We start from the raw sequence: 27,730 nt of genomic DNA, 5'->3' as shown, positions 1-27,730 counted from the left end.
ATGTTCTACAGGATGTTGCTGGGAGGCGTACAGACGCGTGTAATCTCTGTTAATGATGCCAGTATTTTAAGCAGTATCAGAGGCTGATACTGGGATCACCCTCATATCCACATAGTGCCCAGTCAGCCCTATACAAGGCAGGGTGTCTGCTTCACAAAGCAACACAGGTGATCCAAGTGTCAGCAGTGCTGCACTGGGAAATATTTAATGCATACACCTGTTCCTTCTGTTCCCGCAGTTTGATTGGACAAGACGTAATTCACGAGCGCAGACTCGGAAGAGCACGAAGCCTTTAGTAAGAACTCCAGCACTGGAAAGTCTTCTCTAACTTGCCTTGCCTTTTTAAAATAATGTATTTATGAAAATGAGGGACATCCGACTTAGATTTGACTGTCAGTTTAGGACTGTGGAGTATTTTTTTTTGTCAAATGAAATGACAGTTGGAGCTGCTCTGGCGCCCTCTACCTTTCTCATCGGACTACTTAGCTAACGCACGCTCGGTTATCTCAACAGGGAGTCGCCTTGTTGTCCTCCCTCGGATGTAGTTTGGGCACATTTCCAGCAGTTGAGTCGAGTTAACTAATCTTCAACTTAAGCACGTAACCAAACGCTGAAAGTCTCGCCCACCTGTTGCCTCACAAGTCCGACAAATCGTATGATAACTGGACTCCCGGACGTGTGTCAGTATCCTCGCTGGTGTTAGCCGACGTTCGCCCTTGTGCTCGGAGCTGAGAGGACCGTCAGACGCGGGAGCCATGGAAAATGTCGCACGGTTTCTCCAAGGAGTGGAGCTTGACAGCCGGACAGCAGCGTCGCTCATCGTTGCCGCCTGCTGTGTGGGAGCTGTGGTCATACTGGTGCGGAGGGTCCGCTGCCAGCAGGGGGTGGAGGAAAAGATCCAGAGAGCCAGAAACCGGAGGGCAGAGAGCCTGCAGCGCGCAGAACAGGCTGTGCTCGAGTTCAAGGAGTCGGTGAGAGCTGTGGGGATGAGGGGTTGGAGTACTGTAAAACACACTTTGATAACTACTTTGAATCCTGAACCGAGTTTTTGACATTACTGAAAATGAACGGCAGAAGTGGCTAAACTACACATATTTTGTACCCAAGCAGAAGGTGGGAGTAGAAGGACCGATTTAACATCTTTACTCGAGTAAAAGTGAAAAAGTACGGGCTCTGAAATGTGCAAAATACAAATACAATACTAACAAGTTCCTCTTTGGAGGACATTTCTGCTGGTTGTCAATTTAAAAAAAAACAAACTGAAACACACCTTCTCTCTGAGTCAAAATCTCTTCATCTTCTATTGTCTGTTATGTCGTTTTCATCTTGTTAAGTCTTTTACGTAATTTTTCACCCTGTTACATTGTTTTTGCCTAATAAAGTAAATGTTTATTAATGTAAAAAAGTAGTGAGCCTGTTTTGAAAATCTAAGGAGTAGAGAATACAGATAATTGTGTCAAACTAAGTCTGTTACTTCCCACCTCTGCCAAATGACAATTTGTTGCCGACATGCCCCTGACCTCTTGCAAAAGTTACTATCTGTACTACCATGTTACATGTGTCCTTGTATTCTCTCATTGTAGTTTAGTTTTATTTTACTTCATTAGTTTCACTTTATTCCTGGATGCCTGTGGGACCATGATCAGGTTTAATGCCACAAACACTCAGTTTAGCCAAGATAGCCTAATATTGCTGTTGCACTTAACTTCAGACTGCACCAAATATATCAAAAGGGGAAAAGTTTCTGACTCTCAGAAAGTCAGCAAAGCGGAACTGTGAACTAGAAGTCTAAGAAAATATTGATTCCCCTGAGTATTATGATATTATGTTTTGTGATACTGTATCGATTATTAAATAAAGCAATATCGCATGAGAGGAAGTGCCGTTGTACTGAGTATCAGCATGGCTGTGATTCGGTTGCTGGCAAAAGGCTGCGGCCGTGCTGATATTCAGTACAACAGCATGATTTGCTTGGAGCCCCCTGGGGAGGCCCGCCTCTCATGTTTATCATGTCATATATAAATAATACAAGAGACAGTTACACTGTAGGCTATACTGTAATATCAAGAGAAAAAGTGTTTGTCATAGACTCTTTTTGCAGCAGACATTCTGACCTGTCAAAGCAGGAGAAGAATGAGCTAATAACAAATGATGGCTTCTTTCCAGTTTAGTGAGCCAGGTTGAGAGCTTTCATTGTTTCACACATAGTCTTTTTTGTGCACCTGCCCGGGTAAAATGAAGAACTTCAGTATTTTTCAACCTTGGCCCTATTGCCCTGTGAGTGAGTGAGTGAGTGAGTGAGTGAGTGAGTGAGTGTGTGTGTGTGTGTGTGTGTGTGTGTGTGTGTGCGCGCTCACGCGCGTGTGTGCATGTGTAATTGGTGGGGACAACCCATGCTGAAATTATTCCAGTACTGAGGCAGACTGATGCAACCAAGAATCAAGGAACAACATGATTCTTTGGAGCAAATGTGCATCGTCCTCTTAAAGTGTTTGTTTCTGCTGCTGGCAGACTCAGATCAATAAGATAAATCTCTGACAACAGCATGGGAAGCGTTTCTCTTATCCTTCACTTTTTCTGGGCTGTATAACCAAATCTCATTTAATGTGAAGTCTCATCCTGAAATCTTGCAGGATGTTTCATGAAGACAACAGAGGCGACGCAAGTGAGAGCAACCAAGAGCAGATTGAGTCGGTAGTTCAGTGTCATCAAAATGCTTTCATTATCATGGATGAATATTTGGATGAGGATGAGACCTCTGGTGGCTGCGCTGTTATTTGTTTGTGGCTGAGTGTTCGCATTAAGAGCTGACGAGGAGAGACAGAGAGGTACAGTGGGCAGAGGAGGGTGAATCAGCTGCTGAACATACAGTAACATAGTATTGGAGAACGAACACATCCTGCAGACTGTATATGCATTATAAAGGCATGTATACATGCATGTATTGCACATAATCATCCACTATTTCTAAATCCAATGTAAATTAAACACCTCTGTGTATTTGAGTGCACGTGCATGAGACTTGTAAATTAGCATAGTTAATACTCCAATAATACCATATAAGGCTACGCTTCCTGTTCCATATGTCAGGAAGTATTCAGTCATGAAAATGGCACCAAGAGAAAAAAGAACTTAACGAGTTTGGAGTTTGACGTCCTGCTTTCAGAGATCCATAAAGAAAACATTTTAACAGCATCAGCAGTGGAATTAAAAGACCTGCTGAAGCAAAACGGGAAAACAGGAAAAGCGAGTGCTCTTAATGCCATGTTACCGGAGGGTTGGAGTGTCACTGAATTAAAGAAGAAACATCTCAATATGAAAATGACTTAAGAAAAAAAAAAAAAGGGGCAATCGATCGATCGTTTTGAAAATGGGAATGTGCGCCATGACTCTGAAAAAAACACACATAATATTAGTGTCTACTTGTGGTTCACCTTCTCATTGACATGAATTCTCTTGGTGGTTTAAGGTAAATGTGGCTGTAATGAAAACAGTGGTGTATGAGTTTTTTTTCCCACATTATCATGAGCACCACATCACTGTGGCTTGTACTGCTGCCTTATGATGAACAAAATAAATGGTAAAGAAATTGTTTTTTTTTTCCTGTGGTGTAAAGTATAATCAATACTAACAGTTGTCTAGTGTGCCATTGTGATCACTATATTGGGCTCTGGTAGTTCATGAAACATATTCTTTCAGTTACTTCATTTTTTCTTTTTGATTTTAAATAAGTGTTTTGGTTAATTAATATTTCCATTATTACAATGGTTAAATACATTAGCTGTGTTACTTACAGTGAAGGGAGGAAGATTGTTGTACTATCCCTTTAAGAGGGCGAGTCTCAAAGACATGTAGTATGCAGGCTGTAGGAAAATGTGCTTGTGTTGAACTATGGGGTTTTGTTCATGCAAGTTACAAAAAGTAGATGGACATGTTTTTGGCAGTTCATTTTCAGGGTGCAACGCTGACAAAACAAATCCTTGTTTGATGTAGACAGTAAACAGTTGTCTGATGTTTGGCATCTGTGAAGATTTTTTTAGTTAACTGAGACAAGGCGTGGTTTTTGCCCAGTGTGAACTTGTTTTCCACACATATGTCGCTTTGTCATAATGTGTGTGTATGTTCGTGTCTTTTCTAGCATCCAACGACTGACTCTGCTCACATCTTGGCGCTGTCCCTGTCTGAGCTGACAAAGCAACTGAAGGAAGGCTCGCTGACCCCTGAGGAAGTGTTGTACTCCTACATGGAAAAGGTTCAATATGAGAAATAACACAACTCGTACATTATAGCTCGTCCTGTGTTTAGGTCTTACGAACAGGTGAAGAAAGGTTTTGCCATGATAATATTTAGGGGTTTCTTTTGGGAAGCAAACTTTTGCCAAGTGAAAAAAAGTTTTACTGTGTTTATTTCTGCTGTAAAAGTTTGGATCATAATATGGGGGTCTTTGGGGATTGATTCTGGAGCCAGCCTCAAGTAAACTCACAAGTCATTCACTGAACGGTTCGCACGACAGAGACTGAGGACAACTTTCCAGCTTTTGTTTCTAAAACTGGGTTAAAACAATTAGAGGATTAAAAAAACGTACTGCAGACCCAATCCAAGGTTTTGAGGGTGGCCTTTAAGTCATGTGCCTACTCCTGAGGAGAATGGCGGGAGAGTCCGCTAAGACGTGTCCTCGAAAGAAATGTAAGGGGCGTAGGTTTTGTGGCAGCAATCCTCACTACCGCTCCAGTGACGATGAGCAGCTACTGTATTTTGCATTTGGAAATCCCCAGACAGTTGGTAGACGGTAAGATCTTTGCCTAATATCGCAAGATGACACTTCAAGTGGCTTTTCAAGGACTTGCTGTTTTTAGCACAGTACAGCCACTGTTTTGGCATCTTTTTTCGTCCTTGGAGGTTGCCACTTTAGAACATGTCCCATTTAGGACATGTTTTTGTGATGTACTTCAGCCTCCTGTAGCAGAGATAAGTCCCCTCAAAAACAAACCTAACAATCCTTTTCACCTTCCAATCCTTTTTTTTATATGTGTTTACTGATATAAAAAAATGATCCTGGCAAAACATTTATTTTTTCCCCCAGCAAAACTTACAAAGATTATCCTGTCAAAACCTTTTTTTTCTTAAGTTATGAAGCTAAGACATAAAAGAAGAAGTAGTTCAGACTGAAAAAAAATATCATCAGCTTTCTTTTTCTTACTTGCCTCTCAGGGCTTCTGCACTAACACAGGTATTTGTCCAAGGCATTTGAAAAAATAAATATTCATGTACTTGTACAAAACCAGTCTTTTGAATGTGAACTGGTCCAGACTGGTTTTTTGTGTGTGTTTCCCACAAAGGCCCTGGAAGTACACAAGAAGGTCAACTGTTGCACTGGGATCTTGTTGGAGAGTTTTGACCAGCTGAAAACTTTTGCATCCAACAAGGATGGTCTCTTGTATGGCGTTCCAGTCAGCATCAAAGAAAACATTGCATGCAAGGTACAGTATATTATAGTCATGTGTTACCTGCATCATTACAGGATGAAAATTAGGTAATGCTTCAATTTACAGGTCCCGTAATTTCATTGTAAATAGGTGGTAATTAACAAGTAAATTACACTGACAGGGTTTCCAGACATGTATGTTCTTGTAAAAGTGGAATGGTATTCTTAATATAGCTCATGTTTACTGTATTCTTTAATATCCCTTGTTTAATGCTGCTCTCTTTGCCTGCTTTCCTTTTTCAATACAAGAATCATGACTGTTGCCGTGGTGTGGTCATGTATCTGGACCAGCCTGCCCAGAAGGACAGCGTGCTAGTTGAAGTTTTGAAGAGACAAGGAGCTATCCCCTTCGTCCGAACAAACTTGACCCAAGGGCTTTTATCGTAAATAATAAATCAAACTATTGTATCATTAAGTTGAGCATTACATTTTTCATGTGCAAAGGCTGTGATGCTCGTTTCTTAGCTGTGGTTTTCTTTTATTGCATCATCTCTAGTTATGACAGTAGTAACACCATCTATGGGACGACCTTGAACCCCCACAATGTCCAGAAGACATCTGGAGGGTCATCCAGCGGGGAGGGAGCTCTCATCGCGGGTGGAGGCTCCGTGCTTGGTATAGGCAGTGATATAGGGGGAAGTGTTCGTATTCCTGCGTCATTCTGTGGCATCTGTGGCTTTAAACCAACTTCAGGTCGGCTAAGGTGCGTGTCTCTGCTTCATTCAGTTGTGTGGATAATTGTATAATCATAACGCTTTTGCACTACATCTCGACTGCAACTGTTTTTTCTCTTTAGATGTTCTGATTTCTTTGTGTTTTGGTCAGTTCACAGGGTGTAGTCCCCATTTATCGAGGGCAAAAATCAGGTAATTTAGACGTGTATCATTATTGGCAACGCACAGTGCTACTTGTGTTGTCTGAAGAATTAAGCTACTTTTTCTTATGTTTCTGACTACATTAGTGCTGTCATCTTCTGGACCCATGGCGAGGGATGTTGACAGTCTGGCCCTGTTTATGCAGGCTCTGCTTTGCGACCACATGTTTTCCTTGGACCCCACTGTTCCACCTATACCTTTCAATACACAGGTATGTGCACCAGTGGACCAGTAAATTTAGAGCTTATCAAAACTTGGTTTAAAATGTATAAATGTAGATTTAAGACAAAGCAGAGCTCAGTTGCACAGTTACAGCTGTTTCCTAAATCCAAGTTCAGTGATTTAAAATGAAATTGAATAGAATTTAATCAATATGCAGATGCTGTTTTAGTAAGAGTAAAACAAACAAACACACAAACAAAAACCAAATAAATACATTTAAGTGCTGTTGTAAGAGACTTAGAAAGAGGAGGGGACACCATTAACTTGTGGCTGCTCTCTATTCCTTAACAAATGTTGTTTGCTAGCTGGTTAAAAAGTTAAAACCTTAGATTGTTTGCTAACTAATGTTTGCCAAAAAGTTAACAAAAGGTCACATTGTTTGGTGCTAACACTAGTAAAAAAGTTAACATAATGTTACACTAAAGTTAGTTAGTTCGCCTGCTCATGATGACTCTGCAGAGAACCTCTAATTTCTCCTCCTTAGAAAAAAACTTGTTGGCTGAATTAATTGTGCAACTCGATTATTTTGCTTAATACATCACAAAAAGATAGCCATTTTTTCTTTTAAACTAATTTAAAAAGGTGATGCAACATATTTTAAAGTTAAACCATCATTTAATCAAGTTTAAATATGAGTCCTTGTGTTAATTGTGTTAAATGTGTTAATTATTCAGCTTTAGTGATGGTGTATAGTCAATGTAGTTACCAATAAAAACGTCAGGCTGACTGTTTAAAGCCTTTAGCTGCTGACTTCAGCTACACATTTACTGTGTGTGCACATTTGAGAGTGATATCAATCTACTCTTTTTACTCATGGCAGGAAAGAAAACACGTGTATGTCCTAAATGCTGAAAATGTTACAGCACACAGTGATATTTTATACAATAATGTTTCCACATCACAATTCCCCTGTGTGCAAAGCCAGGTCTATAAAGAAATATTCTTTCCAAGAACTTTACTGGCTTTAGCAAACCCTCAACCTCAACCACAGCAAACATTTTTGAATAAATTTAAATCTTATATCAGGAAAGAGCAAAAAACAAGCTGGCTAATGCTCCTGTGGCTGGTCAAGATCAAGATCATAGGTGAATTAGCTTTGGCTGCTGTGAATGTGGATGGACTCCCCCCTTCTCATCTATCATCTATCAGAAACAAAAGGTCTGGTCAGAAGTTACAAACTGCAGTTTCCTTTATAGCTACAAGAATTATTTGTGTAATTGTGTTTTAGAATATTGTCTCACGTTATAAATAGTGAGGAAAGGGAACATGATGAAACCTCTTGTGAGCTTTGCTGCCTGTTGTTGCACTATGAATGTTCCCTCTGGGGGAATGTGCTCTGCTGTGACAATAATGAGTTCATGTATTTAATGTGCAGGGGAGACTTAAAGGCACTATATTATGTTTATGTTGATTTATCTTCATGATTAAAAAAAAAACTTATCTGGCCCTCTGACAGTGAGCAAAGAACTGAGTTTTAAGAGTAAAAGCCTCAAAAAAAGCCTCAGTCTTGTATCCATACATATTTATTAGTTGTGTACCAAACTTGAATCTATTTATGTGTGTTTCCATTTGGCATCTCCCCACTAATCTGACATTTCTTGTCTTCAGGTATACCAGAGCTCCAAACCTCTGAGGATCGGTTACTTTGAAAGCGATGGCTACTCACAGCCGTCTCCAAGTATGGTCCGAGCTGTCAGAGAGGTCAAAGCCCTCTTAGAGCAGGCAGGGCACACTGTAAGAACACATCAGTCACAGACACACAGATACTGTATGGGCTACAGCCACACAAAACATGTGATATGGGCTATTTGTTTTTAATGTCATTACCTTTATCCCTCTGTGTCATTTGTGCCTGTAGTTGGTGCCCTACAGTCCTCTGAGGGTCAGTTACGTGTGGTCTGAACTGATGATAAAGGGTCTCTTAGCAGATGGAGGTGACACCATGCTTAAAATTCTGTGAGTTGAAGTTCTCTTTGTAGTTATTGTCAATATCCTAATTCATTTCATAACTGTGTGTAATTGAAGTGTCAGAGAATCAGCACATTGAGTACCGAGTGGAGCAAACACCCTATAGTAATTCAAGGAATTGGTCTTTTTTCATTTTTAAAACAAGGATGCATTTGGCGCACAATATGACAATATGGCTCACCAGAGCCATGGTCCCCTAATACTACATAAGACTGGCAAACAGACTCGTGAACAACCTGCAGATCTGACCTGAGGTCCTGCGGGATCAGAGTCAAAAGCACCCGCTTCTGCCCATGCAGTTTCAGAGAAGAAACTATTTATTGATTGAGTTCGTGTTTGCTGTGGGTCCAGCGCCCATGTATTAGGACTCTTAATTTAAAGTACCTATTAGGGGTGTAGGTGCACGCTGTCTGTCATTTTGACGGAGACACACACAGATACAGCAGACACAGATTTCCTCGTGCTCTGTCTGTTTTCTTTTTAAAAAATAATAATAATCTGTGGGTGCTTTTCATTATGTTGAATTTTGCCTCCTCGTCTCCTCTCTCCTTCATCGACCCGGAAGTCGTCTCCCCTCCGCCATGATGGAGGATTTTCCAATTGCTTAAATGCACTTGGAGGAGACGAGGAGTGAGGAGAGAGGAGGCTTCATGAGGAGTTCCTCAAGGGTCCATTTTTGGGCCTCTTCTCTTCAACATCTACATGCTCCCTTTTGCTCAGATTATGGAATATCATAACATCTCCTACTTAAGCAGATGACACACAGCTTTATATAACAGTGTCACCAGATGACTACAGTCCCCTGCATCTGTTAAATAGATCTTTCATTTCCTCTCTGGGTGGAGCTAAGACACAAGGAAAGGAAGCGAGTGGAGGAGATGAGGAGAGCAATTTACCGAATGAAAAGCACCCTGTGTAGCATAGTATTTTTTTCTTCAGATGACATTAATTAGATAACTAATAATGCCATAAGAAAGACGTAAATATTCCTACATTAGTTTATTCTTGGGGACCTCAGGGCCCAGTCAGTAGTCCTTGTATGTTAAATGTATTGCTAGGATTAGTGTTAATAACTTGCTTGTGTATAATGACCTCCTGGCAACAGGAAGTGAAGCTTCTTCCCATATGAACACGTTCGCTCTGGGAGCTGTGCAGGATGGGTGATAGACTGTAACCTCTAACAGCCAGTTGGAAAAGAAAGCCCTGAACTCTGAAATCAGCTTGGATCCTTTTTTATTGTTACTCCACCTGTCATAGTTAATGATTGATTTTAAAAATAAAAAGGTGGGGTGTGGGGCATAAACTTTTTTTCAGCTTCAGAGGTTGAGTGTGCCAGAAAAAGTTTGAGAACCATTTGCATAAAAGAAAATATTAATACAGACTGAAAATCATAAGACAGGCAGGTGGGGGCTGAGCCCAGTATAGTGCTGACCACCTCTCCCCTGTAAAATCCCTCTTTCTTTTTTTTTCTCTTTTGTACTTTTAAACCACTCCCCTACTGCACCTCGACAGTTGCATATACACTTACACCTACAGTCACACTTGAGTCTTACGACAGAATGCTCTGCCCTGTTTGTGCAAACCTTTTGTCACCAGTTTTGTTAAAACAGTTCAACTTTTCATAACAATCTGCTGTTACTCCTCTCAGTCGGTATGTGTTGCATACAGGGACAGATGCATCATCCAAATTGTAATATCAAACAGTCGGACTTTCCATCTTGCGTGAGGATCCCTGGGCTGTCTTAAGTTCAGCATCATCTTTAACTATTTGTTTACTTCCTGTATCTTGAAAATTGCTCATAGTGATGAACCTACGGAGAATTATCACCTCAATCTGGAGGTCTCCTTGGCTTTATGGAGCTTTACAGCGAGTATCAGCTGAGCTTTTAGCTGGCCAGTCTGTACCATTACTATTTTTAGTTTGCAAATTGCTCTTGTAGTCTTGATTTCAGCTCCTTGGCTCCAACTGGCACACAGACGCAAGTATAGACTAATGAAACTAGTGGATCATAGGGCAGCTAAAAACCCCAATATTTCACTCAGAAGTTTGTGAAGACCAAAACCTGCTTTAAAAAAAATCAACAAATTTACGTGTGTGTGACAAGTTGCAATAAACACAACTCCAATTGAATGATAATGTCGCTCTATAACTGCTGGATGTATAAACAAGCAACAATTTGCTGTCAGGTTTCCATATCAGCTGGTGAGGTGATGCTACATCAATGTTGTGTCCACACCTTGTTTCTACTTCCCCCAAGTGGCCAAAATGAGCAATTATTGCAGGTTGAAGAACATTTATGCATGTGTGCGGACAAAAATAATGATAAGTTTTAATAGTTTTATACACTTAAAAGCCACAAAAAATGTCTTTTGTATCAGAAATGTCCCACTTCGTCTGTGTTTGATAAGTAGCACCTGGCAGGCTGAGCTCTAATGCCAGCAGCAGGGGGACAAGAGACAAAGTTACTGCTTTATGCAAATGTTTATATATATGGAGATCTAACGGTATTATGACAAATGCAAAACTAGAGGGTGCCATCATGAAAGCCAGCTTTTTTTCCCCCTCAAATGACAAGTCAGTGATTTACAGAGCAGATATGATGCAGCAGAAAACACAAGTTTTAATTTCAGTTGGACTTCAACACACATAACTATTATATTTCTGTGTTTATGTGTGTGCTTGAGCATAAAGAAATACGGTCACATCAAACTCAGGATGAACAATAAAGACAGTAAAAAGAGAGAGAGGATTGCCTCTTTATAATGAACCCAAGCCCCATAAAATGCCTGTGCAAGGGACAAACATTTTGTCATTTCAGGGAGTTTGTGAAAAGAGAAATGCACTTTTAAAAACTATATATTTCAGAGTTGTTGGACTGTTTCAGGGTATCCACATCTACTTTACTGTAAGCTAAACTGTTGCTTGTAAACTCTTGACTGGACAGTTAATAATTACTCTGACAAACGTTTAGTCTTACATCACACCTTTATTTCAAGTTCGCTCTAGTTCTGTTTTTTTCCACAATATTTTATTTAGACAAGAAATACAGCCTTTACATCCATTTAATGTAGAGTAAAACTCAGCTTAAAATTTCTGTACAGACACAAAACAAAAGAGAAAGAAAAAAAACACTCAAAGGAGAATGTTCCTTGTGTTTTAACAAATGGTAATCTATTCAAAATTAAGTTTATTAATTACAATAGATGCAAAGTGTATAGAAGAAAAATAAAAATTCTACAAGCTTGGAAACTGCATTGTCTTTCACTCGGTCAGCTGATAAATCTAAACCATTAACATATTTAAAGAAGATGAATTTTTATTCTCACATGAGCACATTCTTCAGTGGAATCAACATAACCCATGACATTGATACTTTGATGACAATCTGTGGCCAGAATAACAATGAAATCAAATAATATAAGGATTTACAAACAGTTCCAATACAAATAAAATTGAACAAAAGTAAGTAAAGTGAATAAATGGAAATGACTTAGTCTATAGAAAACAAAATGCAGTGGCTAAAGGACAAAAAATTGAAACTAAATGTAACAAGAGTCATTTAATATACAACCAGACTTGAGTTATAATATGACATTATAAAAAGTTAATGAAATACAAATTTTTTATACTTTCAAATGTTTACCTGCACAGTAAATATCTGTGAAATGGAAATGTGAGACTATCATATGATTAGTGACTTAGCTGTACTAACCTACAGTATGTAACTTTATTTCAAGTAAAATTAGCTTCCTATTTCAATGGAAAAATAGAAATGAAAAATAGTTTTATATGTTCCTGAGTGTGGGGAGCCACCTGAATTTGGGATCACTCATGTGAAAAGGCTCCAGATTGCTTTTCCAATTGATTTAACTCCTCCAACTATACCTTCACCAATTTTTACGAGCGGAAGTAATGGATTAAATCCCTCAGCTTCTTGTCTGGCCTCATTTTCATACCTGACTTGCACCTGTCTTGCTGCCTCACTCCGATTTCTTGCATGCTGCTCCTTTAGTAAGTTCACCATGTTTGACATCTCACTTTCTCTCGCCTTTCTCTCTCTCTTTCTTTCCCTCTCCGTTTCTTCCCACATCTTCCGTCTTTCCTCATTCATCTCCTCCTTTGCCTTCTTCCTCTCCTCCTCCATTTGTTTCCTCTCCTTCTCCCTCTCAGCCTCTTGTTGCTCTTTCAGTTTCTTCAACTCGGCATCAAATTTTTCCTTAATTTTCCTCTCCACTTCCTCTTTTTCTTTTCGTATTTCCTCTTCTTTCTCTTTCAGGCGGCGTTGTTTCTCCTCTTCAATTGCCCTCTCGGCCTCTTGAAACATCTCGTTGGTGTAGTGGGTTCCTCCATTCTTCTGCACTATGTTTCTGATCTTCTTCAGCAGCTCAGTGACCTGGGAGCGATCCTTTAGCATATTATTGAAGACATGGTACTGGTTGTTGCACCTGGCCACAAGTTCTTGAAGCTCTTTGCATTCACTCAAGAAGTCCTCGATAGTGGTGTCGACAAGAAGGTCACCACCAGTAAAGAGAACCATGCTGTATTTGTCTGCTGCCTCGCCAAAGATTTCTTGAATCCTCTCCACCGTCTGCTTCTCCTCTTCAGTGTATCTGCCCAGCCTGATGACCACCAGGAACACATGGGGTCCAGGAGAAATGTAAGAGATGCACTGGCATACATCTTTAGTTGTTTTATCCATGCCAAACCTGGTGTCGAACAGGCCTGGGGTGTCAATGACAGCAACCCGCTGCCCATTCACATCACCTCTGCCTTTAGCACAGTCTATAGTCATAGACATGGCACTGAACTTTGATTCAAAGCATTTTCGGCCCAGAATGGTGTTTCCAGTAGCACTCTTCCCTATTCCAGTCTTCCCCACCATCACTATCCTCAGCTCTTCGTCATTTGTTCTGCTAGATCCTGTGTAGAAAAGTGAGTGATACTGAGTAAGAACATCTTGAGAACTCAGACAAATCATGTCCTACCAAAAAAACATAAAACTTAAAAATATTACTACTAACACTCTAATTTTAGGTTAAAATGATATTTTAAAGATTTATATTTGTAAACTATATGTATGAAATATATGTAACTTTTAAGATAGTGTGATCTACTTTCATTTATTACATTTCTTTTTTTTGAGCTTTTATGCCTTTATTTATAGGACAGCTGAAGATAAACCAGGAAAGAGAGAGAGAGAGAGACATGCAGAAAAGGGACATAGGCAGGAGTCGGACCCACAGCCACTGCAGAGGTCTCACGGCCTCAGTGCATGGGGGTGGATGCTCTGCAAACTGAGCAACCAGGCCACCAAATTATTGCATTTTTAAACTGTGCCTGACAAAACCCTTGTCCCAGACATAAATTCACAACTTCAAACAACTGAAAATGCTGTCAAAATCTAAAACTAACAGTAATACCTGATAACATAGGCGTTAAAATGTGTTATTAAAATTATCTTTGTTTTAAAATAGATTTTTTAAATGAATATGTTGGTCCTTAAAAGTTGTGTCCCAGATTTTACTTCTCATTTCCTATTTTCTTTTTTTTTTCTTTTTTTTTTTTTTACAAAAGATGGGAATACTGTTGAAGCACAAAACATGTCAACTCTGTAGCCCTTTGTTATTTCAAAATGTGTGTTTTGATTAACATTTTAATTGGTCCAAAAAAAAAAAATCAGTGGTGACCTTATAACAATAACTGAAATAGGGACAAAATACAAGGGTACACAAGCAAGAGAGACAGGGAGGGGAAGAAAGGAAAACCAACAAATGGAGAATAAAATCAAACAAAAAAAAGAAAAAAAAAAAACAAATGACAAAAGCCAACAACAACTGTGACATAAGCAGTTTTACATCTTAATAATGCTGACAGGGACAACATACAAGCGCTTCAGATTAGTGTTTTAGCGGAGATCTATTCTACCACTACTACTAAAAATAATAATAATGATAATATAACTTAAAAAAAACAAAAAAAAAACTCTTTTTTTTTTTTTTTTTTTTAATGGTTTATTTATTAGTAAAGTTGAGGCTTCAAGTAGCATACAACTGCAATTTAACATTTTTCAACAATACAAATAGAAGAAAAAAATAAAGAAAAAACAAAACAAACAACAATAAAGAGAAGACAAAGGGGAAAAACAAGGCTCTACAAGAAAAGAAGTGTACCGTACACTTTGTCTTCCCTTACAATAACAACATGAAAAAAAAACAAAACAATAATGAACAAAACAACCCCCCACCCCCCCCCCCAAAAAAAAACAAAAAAAAACTGTATTTAATGATTCTTTACACTCAGAGTAGTGTTAACCTATAAACACTGCCATATTAATAATACAAATATGAAAACTGTATTTGTGTATACACATACATATATACACACACACATTCAAACATACATATATAAAGAGAAGAAAGTCCAGTTGCAAGTAAAACTACAGTTCAATCATCACATTTAAGGTGAGGTAAAGCATCTATGAAGGCTCCCCATATCTTTCTAAACGTTGTGGGCCTTTTTCTGACATTATAGAGAATCTTCTCCGGAGTACAGTATGATGTTAATTCATTGATCCAGTGTCTTTGTGAGGGAGGGAAGTCAGATTTCCAGTTTACTAAAATACATTTTTTCCCAGCAGTACTAGCGAATAAAATGAAGTGCTTGACAGAGTTGTATAGTTTCATTTGATTCAAATCTCCAAGGATCCAAATTTGTGGATCTAGTGGAATAGTATTTTGTATAATATCTGAGGTAGTTTTAATAATATATTTCCAAAACTCTGCAATCACTGGGCAGTGCCAGATCATATGTAAAAGATCTGCATTTGTAAATTTGCATTTCTGACACACAGGTGATATGGTATTATTAAATGTGTGCAGCTTAACAGGTGTATAGTACGTTCTGTGCAAGATGTTGAATTGAATTAATCTGTGCTTGGTTGAAGTTAATAATGTTTGAGCTTGTTCTAAAAGCTTATTCCAATCAGCATCATCATATGAACAATTTAGGTCCATTTCCCATTTGTGTTTCGTGAGAGATTTTCCATTTTCAGGACAATTATTATTGAGGATATTATAAATAACTGACGTTAGACCTCTGGTTGATGTACGTAAGGTGTTAAATAACTGTTTCTCCAATGGAGTCTCCTCCAGAATGTCAGGGAATCTATCAGGTGAATTTGCTTTGACCCAGTGTCTAATTTGCAAGTATTTAAACAAATTGTGTTGAGGCAAGTTAAATTTTTGGGACAGTTGCTGAAAACTCGAGAATATACCTTCTGTGTACAAGTCCCCGACTATTTTGATGCCTCTATCCACCCAGCTTTTGAGTGTGCTATCTGCTATGGGCTTTGGAATATATGGATTGTTCCATAGCGGAGTGTTCTTCAATAGTGACCCTTTCAAACCAAGACTAAGATGGGCCTCCTGCCATGCAGCAAACGTGTTTTGTATGATTTTGTTTTTGGTGATTATACTCAGGTTACTTTTATTGCCTATGAAGGGAACTACTTTCAATGGGGTTGTTAGTAGTTCTTGTTTTTCTATTGATATCCATCTGCTTTCATCGTCTTCTGAATGTAGCCAGGTCCATATGCTTCTAAATTGTGCTGCAAGGTAATATTTTCGGAAATTAGGAAGATTTAATCCACCCTTTGAAAATGGCCGCTGTAGAGTAGTAATTTTCACCCTCGGTGGTTTCTTGTGCCACACAAATGATGACAGAACCTTGTTTAGATCTTTAAAAAATTTTACAGGGACCTTAAAGGGGATGCAGTGAAAAAAGTATATATATTTAGGCACAATATTCATTTTTATTGTGTTTATTCTTCCAATTAAAGACAAGGGTAAGTCCATCCACCTTTTAAGGTCAAGTTTGGTTTGTTCCATTAATTTAATGTAGTTTTCTGTGTATGTTTTATCAAATGATTTTCCAACCCAGATTCCCAAATACTTAATTCCATTAAGAGACCATTTCAGAGGTGATGTGATTTGCTTAATTTGGGTATCATGCACATTAAATGGCAATATTTCACTTTTAGTAAAGTTAAGCTTATAGCCTGATGATGTACTGTATTCTTTCAAACATTCTAGAACTAATGGAAATGAGGTTAATGGGTCCATAATATACATCAGAAGGTCATCCGCGTATAATGATATCTTGTGTTCGGCATCACCAAGTTTAATTCCTGCAATTTTAGGATTAGATCTAATTGCGCAGGCCAGGGGTTCAATGGCCAAATTGAAAAGCAAGGGTGAAGCTGGACATCCTTGCCTACAGCCTCTTGAAAGAGAGATGCAATCAGACAAAACACCATTAGTTAGAATCCTGGCTTTCGGAGCATTGAAGATTGTTTTAATGTATTTGATAAAGGTATTTCCAAAGTTCATTGCTTCAAGAGTCTCAAGTAAGAAGGTAGGTTCAATTCTGTCAAATGCTTTAAATGCATCCATTGAAATTATTAACATAGGATTATCTTGTTTCTGAGCTGCGTCAATAATATGAAATAATCGGCGCACGTTATCAGAGCCTTGTCTGCCCCTGACAAATCCTGTTTGGTCTGCATGGATAAGTTTTGGGATAACTTTCTCAAGTCTGGTCGCTATCAGTTTGGCTAAGATTTTATAGTCTGCATTCAATAAGCTTAATGGCCTGTAAGAGTCACATTTTTGTTTATCTTTACCTGGTTTAGGGAGCAATATTATAGTTGCCATTTCAAGCGAACTTGGCAGCTGTTGATTAGTTAGTGATTCTATGATCATGTTTGTAAGCGGGGAAGCCAATTTATTGAGGAATACTTTGTAGTATTCTACAGGAAAACCATCGGGGCCAGGTGATTTATTATTTTGTAACAAGTTTACTGCTTCACAAACCTCAGCAACAGTTATATCAGCATCTAGTAATTTTTGGTTCTCAGCATTTAATTTGGGCATTTTTAGTTTGTGTAAAAATTTCTTTGCTTCCGTACTGTCAGAATTAATATCAGATTGATACAGAGTTTCATAGAATATTTTAAATCTCCTGTTAATATCTGTGGGGTTGTTGATAAGTTCCCCCTCCTCTGATTGAATTTCCTGGATGAATTTATCAGTTTCTTGTTTCTTGATTTGCCATGCAAGTAATTTACTCGTCTTCTCTCCAAATTCGTAGTAATGGTACCTTGTCCTTGCCATTGCTGCTTCGGCTTTGTTAGAGCAAAGATTGTTGTATACAAGACGTTTCTGGGTTAGTGTATTGAGGGTTTCTTGATTTTTAGTTCTGCAATGTAATTGTTCACTCTCGAATTTCTTTCTCGAGTTTAATCAACATTTTCTTTTTTTCTTTAACTTTATGTGAACAGTAAGACAAAATATGACCTCTCATATATGCTTTGAGAGATTCCCAGATAACTGAGTGTGATGCAGAATTCAAGTTAGTCTCTAAAAAAATATCAATGTGGCTATTCATGAAGCTAACGAATTCTGGGTCTTTCAATAAATAGGGCTGAAATCTCCACATGCGTTGGGGATTTTGTATGGTGTCAGTCTCCAAAGACAACATAATGGGGTTATGGTCTGACAATGTAGCTGCAAGGTAAGAGCAATTTTTAACCATTGTTAGCATATTCTTGGAGACTAAGAACATGTCTATTCTAGAATATGAATTATGTACACTAGAGTAAAAAGAGAAGTCCCTGTGATTAGGATGAAGTTTACGCCATATCTCACATAATCCCAAATCTTTTAGTGCTTGAATAATGATTGTAGCTGATTTAGTTAATGACAATGGCTTGGATGACGTACGGTCCATAGAGGGGTCCAGAACCAAGTTAAAGTCACCACCAATGATACACAGACCCTCAATAACGCCTAATTTCATCACTAGATTATTGAAAAAAGTTGGATCATCATAGTTTGGTCCATACACATTGATGAGAGTTATTTTATTGTTATTCAGTGTGCCATTTACTATTAAAAGCCTGCCATTTTTATCTTTATCTATGTCATTCAATTGAAAATTCAAATTTTTATTTATCAATAGGGCTACTCCTCTTGCTTTGGAGGTGAAAGACGAGTATAATATATTGCCAACCCAGCCTGTGCGCAGTTTTAGATGTTCTATATCAGATAGATGTGTTTCTTGAATAAAAGCAATGTCCACATTTTGCCTCCTAAGGTAGGATAGTATTTTCTTTCTCTTGATTGGGGAGTTTATGCCTTTAACATTCCATGAAATACATTTTAACTGATACATCGGTTAAGAGATATTTAAGAAATTTGACCAAAGAAATGAGATATTTTGCTGTTTCTGGACTTCTTATCATAAGTGCAAAGAGAGAAAGAATCATAGGCAAAAAAACAGAACCCTAAAAAACCCTGAACATTAACCCCTCTTTTAACATACTGTAACAAAAACACTGAGTATGTTATCATCTACCTACTCTAATGAACTCCACAGCTGCTTTCAGCTGTTGTAAACAAATTACTACAGATCCGTGTTGAACAGGAATATAACTGAAAAATTATAAAAAATAAATAAATAAATGAATAAATAAATAAAGCAGAGTAATGGATATATACATACAAATCTACCGCTTTGCGTGATGCAAAGTCTGTGTTGTGACTAGCTTGATAAAACAATGAGAAAAGTAAATAGATTGACAGCCCTTACTAAAGTATGGCGTGGTATGAATATTGGTGTCCGTGACAGTATAACATTCACAAACTAGAAGAACTAATAAAGAATATTAAGTAGATTTGTAAAGTCCCAAATAAATAAAAGAGAAGAAAACTTAAAGAGAATGCTATCTAGAGCATTTAGGCACCGTTAATTATTCATTTTTAGCTTGGTGTAGAGTAAAGAGAAAGCATTCGGTGGGTGCAGTGTCACTGTTAGTACTTTCTGACACTTCAAATGTCATTACTCACTTCTCTAATTCCGTGAGAAAACTTTGGACGTCGGCTGGCGAAGAGAAAAATCTAACAGATCCTTGGTGCCGGATCCTTAGTTTAGCCGGGTAAAACAGGGCATAGTCAATGTTTTTCTCCCGGAGTTTCTTTTTCACTGTGCTGAATTCTTCTCTTTTGCGCTGCAACTCGGCGCTGTAGTCCGGGTAAAAGGATATCTTCTTGTTGTCCAGAAGAATATCACCCTTTTCCCGTGCAAGACGGAGGACCTTTTCCTTATGGCTGAAGTTAAGGAACTTTGCAATGATGGGTCGTGGCCTGTCTGAAACTTTCCCAACGCGGTGAGCTCTTTCGACCACAACGGGGGATGCAAAGTTGTCTCCGCCAAGGAGTTTCGGTATGAGCTGCTCCAGGAACCCCGCCGCGTCCCGTCCTTCCGTCTTCTCCGGTATGTTGATAATCCTCACGTTGGACCTTCTGCTACGGTTTTCGAGGTCATCGGCTTTTTCTTTCAGGACAGCCAGTTGTTTTTCCATTTTCTCCATGCGGCTGCAATATTCATTAATATTGTCTTCGTTAGCGCCAACTCGTGTCTCCAGCTCTTGGACTTGTTCAGATAATGTAGAGAGGGAGTTTTCAATTTTGGTTAATGATGTTTGTATGTCCGTCGTCTTTTTGTCGATGTGTTTAAGCAGGTCTTCTTTGCTATCATGAATAGCTTTCAGTAAACTGTCATGTGCTTCTTGTCCGTCCGCCATGCTAGCGCTGTTAGCTTGGCGGTCGTCGGGGCTTGTATCACTGTAACTGGCTTGTTTGCGATATTTTTTACTCCTGAGGTTTGCCATGCACTGCTGGGTAGAGTAGCCGGATACTATAGTAACGTTGATAGACAATAAATGGTCAGGATAAAAGCAGTTGTAAGAGTTCAACTTTGGGAGCTCACGAATGCGCGTCCATACCTGTCGACGCCCCCTTGTGTCTCTCCGTGTCCAAAAAAAAAAAAAAAAAAAAAAAAAAAAACTCTTTTTTAAAAAAAATTGAATCACCTGGAGGTTGGCCTGTTTTTTACCTTCCTAAAATATATATTTGTCTCAATTTCAGAGAATGAGTGACAAACATTGTGCCTAAAGGTATAGTTTGAATGATCAGATGAGGGGTTGTATGAGATACTTACTGATAGTCAGTGTATTACCACCAGTAGATGCCAGCCGGCACAACACATTTGTAGACATCCCATAAACAGATGCACCAATGCCTTCTCATACTTGTGTTGACAAATTTGACCAAGTTGACAACAACTAAAACCAGCAACTTTGCGTGTATATATTTATTTTATTTTAGCTAGTTTTAGAAGTGCACAATATTGTTTTAGTTAGTCTTCATTTAAACTGAAAATTGGCCTATTAGCTGAATTAAAGTGAATTGTTCAAAAAAAAGGCAGAACAGTTAAGTCAAAAAAATTAAAAAATTAAAAAAGTAACCTTCTAAGTATCAATTACCCAGTCACATTCAGACCATATGTCGGCTCACTATGTGTAGATAATGGTCATTGGTATCACATTACACATTTAGAGCTAGAATACATTACAGTGAGAAAGTGCACAGAGGCATTTATTGCAGCTGCATTAAAAAAATGGTCAGACTGATAAGACAACTAGGCCAACTAACGTAGGCTTCTATTAGATATCCCTTGAAAATCTTGGAAGATGTAACTTCCTTTGCATCCAGCGTGCTTATTTTTCTGCTCATTACAGTTGACATGAACCCCAGGTGGAGCAGGAGCTGCTCAGTGAAACATTTGACTACACATATTGAGGGGCTTCACATCCAGACTGACACATTTGCTTGAGGATTTATTTTAAAAACAGTCTTTTACCGTAACAGAATAATAAAGTTGCTAATATAAATAACTGTTTGTTTCTGGGACATCGCTCAGTACATCCAAGGAAAAGTTTAAGCACAGCTTGATTTAAAATCACATCTTTCAAACCTCCCTGCATAGGAGGACAAATTATGATCTTGGAACAAAAGGGCAATATGTCAGAAATACAGAATGCTAATTATGTCTTTGCAGTTCTAACCAGTATTAGTCTATTATTTGATCATTGTGACCATAAAATAAACGGACTTTAAAACATGGATACAATATCACGACTTACCAAAGTTGCTGGCCATGTTTGGGTTAAAGAGTACTGATTAGATGCTGCAGCTCAAGTGAAGAGAACAGAGTTCAGTGTCTGCTGCTTTTATGCACCTAACCACACCCACGAAAAACCCCACTGACCCGCCATCGAATATGAAACTAAATGTTTTTGTGGTTTTTCAGTTAACAGGCGGATTTCTTGTAAATAGATGGGACACAAATGAAAACACATTCAAAACACAGCATACAGTCTTTGATCATTTCGGATCAATATTCTGTTTTTCAATGCTGAGGATGAGTTTTGGAGCCTCACAGCCTGAACAAAGAGACTGCTTTGTATTCTGGTGGTTCGGCAGTGGATACATGTCTATCTCTTTCCAGACAGCAGAAAGAGAAACAGACAAAAATTATATTAATATATTCTGCAGGTGTTCCACCTTCGACAGTGTACAAGAAGTTCTTGCAAACTGCGGGAAATACTGTGACTGCACAGATCATTCCTCATGGGATGAAAATTAAACTGTTTCCTTTAAATAAGATAAAATCCCAAGCAGGGGAATTGTGTTGTTGCAGCAGCAGTTTATACACTGTCGTTTTCGCTTTTACACAAAAATCCCAATTTTCTTAATTATATATTGTTATATTTTATCTCATTCTTTCTTTCTCTCATTTTTATCTTTTTATGACTAGTGCTGTTATAGTGTCTACTGTTTGCACTGCTAGGCTGACCTGTTTTTTCTTATCCAACAGGAGATGAAAACATTGTACCGTTGACCCTGTGTACATATGACTAATAAAGCAATAAAACTTAACTGAAGTTAGTAGCAGTTGTGGTGGCGTTGCAGTATGACCACTCCCTCCTCCATTTACAAGAAATGGTAGCAGTTCTTTCAAAATGCAGGTAATACTGCACGCAGTTGTTCACTCTGTGCAATGAAAATGAAACGGTTTGTTTGAAATATGATAAACCTTTATTTGTCCCCATCCACCTAATATTAAAATATTAGCCTCCCCTCGTTACACAAGACCTTGTTGTTCCAGTATATCCCACAGATGCCCTGATCTGATCTGATCTGATCTGATCTGATCTGATCTGGGGAATTTGGAGGCCAAGTCAACACCTTGTCAACATCAGGTCACCTTCTTTCAGTGCTCCCTGGTCCAGTTTTGACACTCGTTTTCCCAGCATAGGCACTTTTGGTGGTGGACAGTGGTCAGCATAAACACTTTGACTGGTCATTGGCTACACAGCCCCATGCACAGCAAGCTATCACCTTTCTGTGGTAACCAGCATTAACTAGTTCAGCAGTTTGCTCTACAGTAGCTCTTTTGTGGGACCAAATGGGCTAGCCTCTGCTCCCCAGGTGCATCAGTGATCCTTTGGCACCCATGACTTTGTTGCTGGTTCACCAGTTGTCCTTTCTTGGACCAGTTTTGTTGCTCTGATCCAGTTGTCTAATCATGGCAATTTGACCCTTGTCAAAGTGAGATCCTTATGCTTTCCCATTTGTCTTTCTTCCGACACGTCCAGCTTGACAAACTGACTGTTCACCCCAGACAGGTGTCACTGTAATCAGTGTTAGTCATTTTACCTATCAGTGGTGTTAATGTTGTGGCTGATCAGTGTACATTGTGTAGCCTATACTTGCCTGCACCTTTACAGATTTGTTTGAAGGCCAGCGTTGGTCAGTTGTTACACCACTTTGTTCCAGACAGAAATATCTCAATATGTATCTGATGGATTGCTATGAAATTTTGTCATCCGTGATGCCCAGAGGACAAATCCTACTGACTTTAGTGGTCCTCTGACTTTTTCTCTAGTGCCACCATAAAGTTAAAAATTGTACTTTTTTTCTGTGAAATGACAACTATACAACCATAAGATGGATTACCATGAAAATTTGGAGCGCGCTTTTACTGTGTGTTACATTCAGCAAGAATTCATCAGGTTAAATTCTCAATTAGTCCAGTACTTAGGTTTACTTCGTCGTAAGTGCTAATTTGCAAATGTTAGAATGCCAACATTCTGCTCAACAAAGATGGTGAACGTGGTAAACATGCCTGCTAAACATCAGCATGTTAGCATTGTAAATGTGCACGTTAGCATGGTTAGCCTCACAGAGTAATAATATCAGTTTTTTTAATAACACAGTGTTCTGAAACTTTATCACATCTGTGTAGCTATCACAATAAAACATATTGAAATCCACTTGAACAGATTGTTGTGTTGTGCGCCATTGATCCCTTACTGTTTCTGTTTTAGGAGGTTGGGCCCCGTGGATCCCGCTATCAAAAAACAGATAATGCTTTGCTATATTCCTAAGTGCGTGAGAAAAGTCCTGTCATTCCTCCTCAAGCCCCTGGTGAGTTCTCTCCTTCTGTGACAGACTAATGAAAATTTAGTTTTTCCTCAGAGTGTGAAATTTGAAAATGAACTTGATAAAACTGTTACTGTGTTTTTTAAGTTTGTTTTATGGCGTGCTTGTCTTTTGCAGTCTCCTCGTGGCTCCATCATCTTCAATTCTTTAAGTGGACTTGGGTGAGAAACTAATATTTATAGTTTGTGCTCAAGGTTTTGTTACTCATATATTGTATATGTAATGGAATAAAATGACAGGACACACTGATTCTTTCTCTGCCTTGTTTTTAGATCTGCTAAAGAGCTGTGGAATCAACATGCTGCTGTCGAGGTAGTTTTAGTTGCCTGGTAGTGATGCTTATACATGTGTGAATGCATACAAGTGAAATTGACTCCTCTTGCATTTTCTTTAGGCCTATATTCAAGAAACGATAGCAGAGTGGAAAAGATGCAACATTGACGTGGTGCTGTGCCCTGCTCTTGGACCAGCCTTCAATCACTTATACTGTGGCCAGCTCTCCAGTACGGTAGCATGAACAGTTATGCGCGTGTCTATCTGTGTAAAATACCTGAAAGGGCATTTTGAATTATTAAAAAGAGGTACGAGATTAAATGGTGTCCATCTTTATCATGGCACTATACATGATCATACTTATGATTACTGCATTGAATAGCAACAGTCTTACTACTATAAAACCCAGTGTAACACAATGAACAACCTGTTTCTATTTTTTCTTTCCTTCCAGCTGTTGCCTCTTACACGATGCTTTACAATGTCCTCAACTTTCCTGCCGGGGTTGTTCCTGTTTCCACGGTGACAGCAGAGGATGAGGAGGAACTCAAGCACTTTAAGGGCATTCATCAGGACCACTGGGACAAGATCTTCAAACAGGTGAGAAACCAGTGAAAGGGGACTCGTGAAAGGATATAACACAGTTATTTCACTGTAACTTTCAAAGAGACAGTTCGAACCACTTGTGAATTGTACTGACTCTACTTGATGTAGACTTGCAGAAAACAATTATTTTATTCATCGCTTAAAGCGATAGTTCATCCAAAAATGAAATCTCACTCAAATTTCACCCCTGTGCTGATGTGAGGGTAGCTGAAGATCTCCAGTTCAACACTCCTGCAGCTCCAGCAGAAAACAGCGTTGCAGCCAAATCCAGTACAATTGAAGTGAATGGTGACCAGTTTTAAAATGTAAATAAAAACACAAAAAAAATCTCCATACTGCTTGTGTAGTGTAATCCAAGTGTCTGTAAACCCCTTCAGCCGCGCCTGAAGCAGGTACGCAAGCTCTCAACCAAGTGCGGCTGCAGCAAAGAAATTATGTTTCTCTTCTGTGTCGAAGTGCTCAGACATTTTCTTCTTTTTGAAAGTTTGCAAAGTCAGCTGTGGATGTAACAAGTCACTATTTCTGAGCAGATCTCTCTCTGTTGTCTGAGTCGCTTCCAGGTAGCATGTAAACACAGGTGTGAAGGTATCGCCAGATCTCTTATATCTCGTGTTGCGTCACTTGGGCGAGAGCCTGTGTGCCCGCTTCAGGCGTGTGCATGCAGGTCAGGTCTGAGAGGCTACAGTTGACATTTAGGCTAAAAACACGGTGTAAATGTTGTCTTTTTGGGTCAAATTTTAATGTCGTGGATTACAGACACTTGGATTACACCACACGAGCAGTATGGGCATTTTGTGGGGTTTTTTGTGTTCTTGTTTTACATTTTAAAACTGGTCACCATTCATTTCAATTGTACTGAATTTGGATGCACCGCTGTTTACCGCTGAAGCTGTGAACTGGTTTTGTGAACTGGAGATCTTCACCCATCCTCACATCAGCACAGGGGTGAGTAGATATGGAGTGAAATTTCATTTTTGGGTGAACTATTGCTTTAATCATCTGAACTTTTTTTAGTGTCTGAATGTCAAATGAGAGTAAAACAAAATGCCAATTTCCTGAAGTCCTAGGTATTGTCTTCAAATTGCTCGTTTTGTCTTGCCAACAGTCCAAAATTTAAAATATACTATCCCAAGACAAATAAATGTTGCAAACCCTCACATATGAACATCTATATGCATCTCTTTGTGCCACTTTCAAATTCATTTGTGCCTTGTTTTGCATTTCTTTGTTTGTTTTGCATCATGTTTTAGTATTTTTGCATTTCTTTATGGCTGTTTTGCATCAACTGTAATTTTGTGTAATCTTGTGTCTCTCTGTAGATATTATTGTGTCTTTGTGGTATTTTTTTTTCTCTCTTTGGGATCATTCTGTGTCCCTCTGTGGACATCTGATTGACTTCATTCAGAGGCTCTGATCCAGGAGCCTTGGCCCTGTACTTGGTACACCTGTTCAGTAATATATCCATGATACTAACAAGTCTTTCTGACTCTGGTAGGTGCCAGTGTTGACTAGTCAGATTGAGCGTGCCCCTCCTGGCCACCTCTCTGGCCCTGCCTCTGTACTCATGTTCCTGTGTATCAACCAAAGAATCACTGTCATGGCATTTTAACACTCTTAAAACAGTACTTCCACAGTTGGTCAGTAGGTGGAGGCAGAAGACTGTGGTGGTTCTGGTTACCAACTGTTGACTGACTTGATCCTGTGTTTGCTTTCAGGCTGTGTCTGGAGGTGAGGGTCTGCCTGTGGCGGTGCAGTGTGTCGCCCTGCCGTGGCATGATGAGCTCTGCCTGCGCTTCATGAAGGAGGTGGAACAACTAGTCAAACAGAACAGAAAGTAAGGCCTCGAGGCCACAGGTGGGGCTGCTAACTTCAGAGGTTTCATCTTAAATTTGCTTTGAAAGCAGCCAATAAATGGAAACACACACTGTAAGGCAGACTCTGAAATCATTACTGATGAAGGTTTTCTCTTAGGTACTGTAGTAATAACTACACAAAACACAAAATTTGTTTAACACAGCAATTCAAAGTAATGTTTGTGTTTTCTGGTTGATAAGTTTCACACATTTTCTGTACTCATCTGTTTGTGTGTAAGTCATTCATTGACGAACTTAAAGACGTTGAGTTTAATTTGTATTGTACTTAAAACATATATACTGTTTAAACATTTTTTACTTTTACTAAACATTTTCCTTTAAAGTCAAGAGTTTCTGGCATTAACAGACATGATTTTTATAATTTTTTTGTTGTTGGTTTTTGTAATTTACAAAATTCAGCACCCTGTAGATATGAAATAAGCAAAATCTTTGTTCTGTTTTGCCACCCCTGGCATTATTTGATATTTCATGCAGTATATCATAAAGAGGGACAACATGCTTTAGAAGTAATTGAATTCAGGTCACCATTGGGGAAAGAGGCATATTTTCCGCATCTGGTTACATGTGGGAAAAGTTGAAATTTAGGATTTATAATGAATATGGACACCAAGATTTTCTCTTTAATCATCTTTGTCTCTTTTCAATAACTGTTAGCTTTATGTGATACAATGACTGAGAATGAAATAAAATAACTGATTTCTCAGATGAGGAACCTCTGCAGTCATTTGTTTCCACAATAGAAATATTGTGAATATTATTGAAATTGGTTTTCAATGAGTTACCGTAACAGAGCCTGAACAGGTCAGATTTGATCCTCCGTTCCTTCCTCTGCTCATCTGTGTCACCAGTCAGGACATATTTTTTCGATGTACCATTTTTTTATTTTATATTTACAGCTTTGAAAATCTGTACAGTAAACCAGTTTTTGTTGTTGAATATTTAATGAACTGAGTTTATAAAGTGTGGTGCACCTTCAAGGCATCCAGCAGAGGTGAGGGCACAAAAACCTCTTTTTCTGCCTC

At 38.7% G+C, this 27,730-nt stretch overlaps 2 protein-coding genes across 2 annotated transcripts; one reads left to right on the top strand and one right to left on the bottom strand.

Moving 5' to 3' along the window:
* Nucleotides 1-70: 70 nt before the first annotated feature.
* On the top strand, nucleotides 71-26,859 carry faah (fatty acid amide hydrolase). Its single transcript, XM_084723017.1, has 15 exons — nucleotides 71-971; nucleotides 4,139-4,252; nucleotides 5,340-5,480; nucleotides 5,735-5,868; nucleotides 5,982-6,188; nucleotides 6,311-6,351; nucleotides 6,447-6,571; nucleotides 8,191-8,316; nucleotides 8,441-8,538; nucleotides 23,841-23,940; nucleotides 24,073-24,116; nucleotides 24,228-24,267; nucleotides 24,350-24,458; nucleotides 24,683-24,828; nucleotides 26,550-26,859. The coding sequence occupies exons 1-15, from the start codon at nucleotides 756-758 to the stop codon at nucleotides 26,670-26,672; spliced, it is 1,764 nt and encodes a 587-aa protein (XP_084579143.1). The 5' UTR covers nucleotides 71-755; the 3' UTR covers nucleotides 26,673-26,859.
* On the bottom strand, nucleotides 11,948-21,660 carry LOC146323878 (GTPase IMAP family member 9-like). Its single transcript, XM_084723016.1, has 2 exons — nucleotides 21,594-21,660; nucleotides 11,948-13,471 (listed from the first exon to the last, which is right to left on the bottom strand). The coding sequence occupies exons 1-2, from the start codon at nucleotides 21,607-21,609 to the stop codon at nucleotides 12,381-12,383; spliced, it is 1,107 nt and encodes a 368-aa protein (XP_084579142.1). The 5' UTR covers nucleotides 21,610-21,660; the 3' UTR covers nucleotides 11,948-12,380.
* Nucleotides 26,860-27,730: the final 871 nt, after the last annotated feature.

This window comes from Lutjanus erythropterus, chromosome 7, assembly GCF_056507025.1.
Source record: "Lutjanus erythropterus isolate fLutEry1 chromosome 7, fLutEry1.hap2, whole genome shotgun sequence".
NCBI lineage: Eukaryota > Metazoa > Chordata > Actinopteri > Lutjaniformes > Lutjanidae > Lutjanus > Lutjanus erythropterus.
This window is presented reverse-complemented; position numbering and strand designations above follow the sequence as displayed.